Source organism: Panicum virgatum, chromosome 3N (assembly GCF_016808335.1).
Source record: "Panicum virgatum strain AP13 chromosome 3N, P.virgatum_v5, whole genome shotgun sequence".
NCBI classification, from domain to species: domain Eukaryota; kingdom Viridiplantae; phylum Streptophyta; class Magnoliopsida; order Poales; family Poaceae; genus Panicum; species Panicum virgatum.
Window position 1 is genome coordinate 14,308,517 of NC_053147.1, and position 1,636 is coordinate 14,310,152.

The following is a 1,636-nucleotide window of genomic DNA, read 5'->3' on the forward strand; positions in this document are numbered from 1 at the left end:
ACAGTAGTGTCTCAGTGTATGTGTCGGTGTGTGTGTGTTCGGCCGTCGTCTGTAAGCTTTTTGGGTCTGCTGTAGCCGGGCCGGAGTTCCATTCGTGACTGCACAGGATTCTGGCCCTGTAGGCGCGTTTTGTGCTGGGCCAATGGGCCGGTAAACAGTGTTGCCGCTGCCGATGAGTTGAGTTGAGTTGAGTGTGAAGCGAGGCTTGTTATGTTGTTCCGACCGCCATGTTCAGGCCCTGACAACATGAATTTAGCTCCGGTGAGGGAGACTATGATGGAGCAGCAACCAGCCGACCGTGCATGCTGTCTACTCCAGACAAGATTTCTTCGTTGTTACCACTCAGCAGCAAGTTAGCATGACAGCTAACTGTATACTACTCCAGTATGCTGTATGCATAAGCATAGGCAGTGCAAAGCTAATCGTCCATACAAGCAAAAGAAATCTGCGCAAAGGATTTCATTGCCGTTATTCAACACCATGTTAGAACAAACAAACAAGCCAGCACTCGTATGGTACAAAACGAGGTAAGAGAAGAAGAGCCGGAATTTACTGACAAGGAGGGAAGGAGCAGTCGGCGGTGATACCTTAGCCGCCACCGTCACTACCTACTCCGGTCATCGCCGGCAAAAGAGAAAGGGCAAAAACTATACCGGCTCACCCACCAACACGTACGTCGGCCACGCACAAGTCAACCGAAGAGCATCGCGCCGCCGTCTCAGGCTGCGCCTCCCCGTCCCCGATGATGCCCATCCGTCAGCGGCCGAAATCCGCGACGCAGGCGGGGCTCCCGGCCACGACGACCGCCGCCGACACGCGCAGCGCGACGCGGCACCGCATGGCCACGCGCACGGTCCGCCGCCCGTAGAGGCCCCCGAGCACGCTGACCCTGCCGTCCACGGCCGTGCGGCTGGCGAGGCGCACCTCGCCGCGGCCGAACAGCACCTCGCCCACCACGGCCGAGCCCACCCGGTCCACGAACACGTCGAGGTCCGCGGTCACCCGGCTGGCGCCCCGCGCGGGGACCTCCCCGGGCGGCGCGCGGCCCACGCCGACGGGCCCGGCCACGCCGTCCACGAAGATCTCCGTGTCGCTGGCCCCGAACCGCAGGGACTCGTAGTTGGGGTTCCGGATCGCGATGCTCCCCGCCAGCGTGACGTTGATCCGCAGCGGCCGCGCGGCCCTCGCGTCGAAGCGCACGCTGGACCACCGCACCGCCAAGGACTCCATGGACAGCGTCGGGTCCCGCACCTTGAGCACGGTCAGCGACAGGGCCAGCATGACCACCGCGGCCAGCGCGCCGAGGACGGCCAGGCCGCAGCACGCCCACCGCAGCCAGCGCCAGCGGCCCGGCGCCGCCGCGCCATGGCCGCCGTCCTCGGCCTTGCCGGCGCTGGCGTCGACGGCTTTCGGTTTGGCCTTGGCCTTGGCCTTGGCGGCGTCAGCGAAGGCGGAGGGTGCGGAGCCTTTGGGTTTGCTCGGCTTGGCGTCGGCCATGGGTCGCGGTGCGCGTGGCGGGGGCAGTCGGCATTGGGTAGTTGCTGAGCACGAGGCGGCGTTGGGCGTTGGGAGGATTAAGGCGGGTGGCTGTCGAGCGCGGTGAGTGGCGGCGTCTTCGGCAATGCAAGGGCGATCG

General features: G+C 64.5%; 1 protein-coding gene across 1 annotated transcript; it reads right to left on the reverse strand.

Moving 5' to 3' along the window:
* Nucleotides 1-429: 429 nt before the first annotated feature.
* LOC120664489 lies at nucleotides 430-1,636 on the reverse strand. The gene has a single exon (XM_039943747.1). The coding sequence runs from the start codon at nucleotides 1,495-1,497 to the stop codon at nucleotides 757-759; it is 741 nt and encodes a 246-aa protein (XP_039799681.1). The 5' UTR covers nucleotides 1,498-1,636; the 3' UTR covers nucleotides 430-756.

Excerpts from the sequence above, each read along its gene's own strand:
- LOC120664489 (XM_039943747.1), bottom strand. The coding sequence starts at position 1,497 with ATGGCCGACGCCAAGCCGAGCAAACCCAAAGGCTCCGCACCCTCCGCC.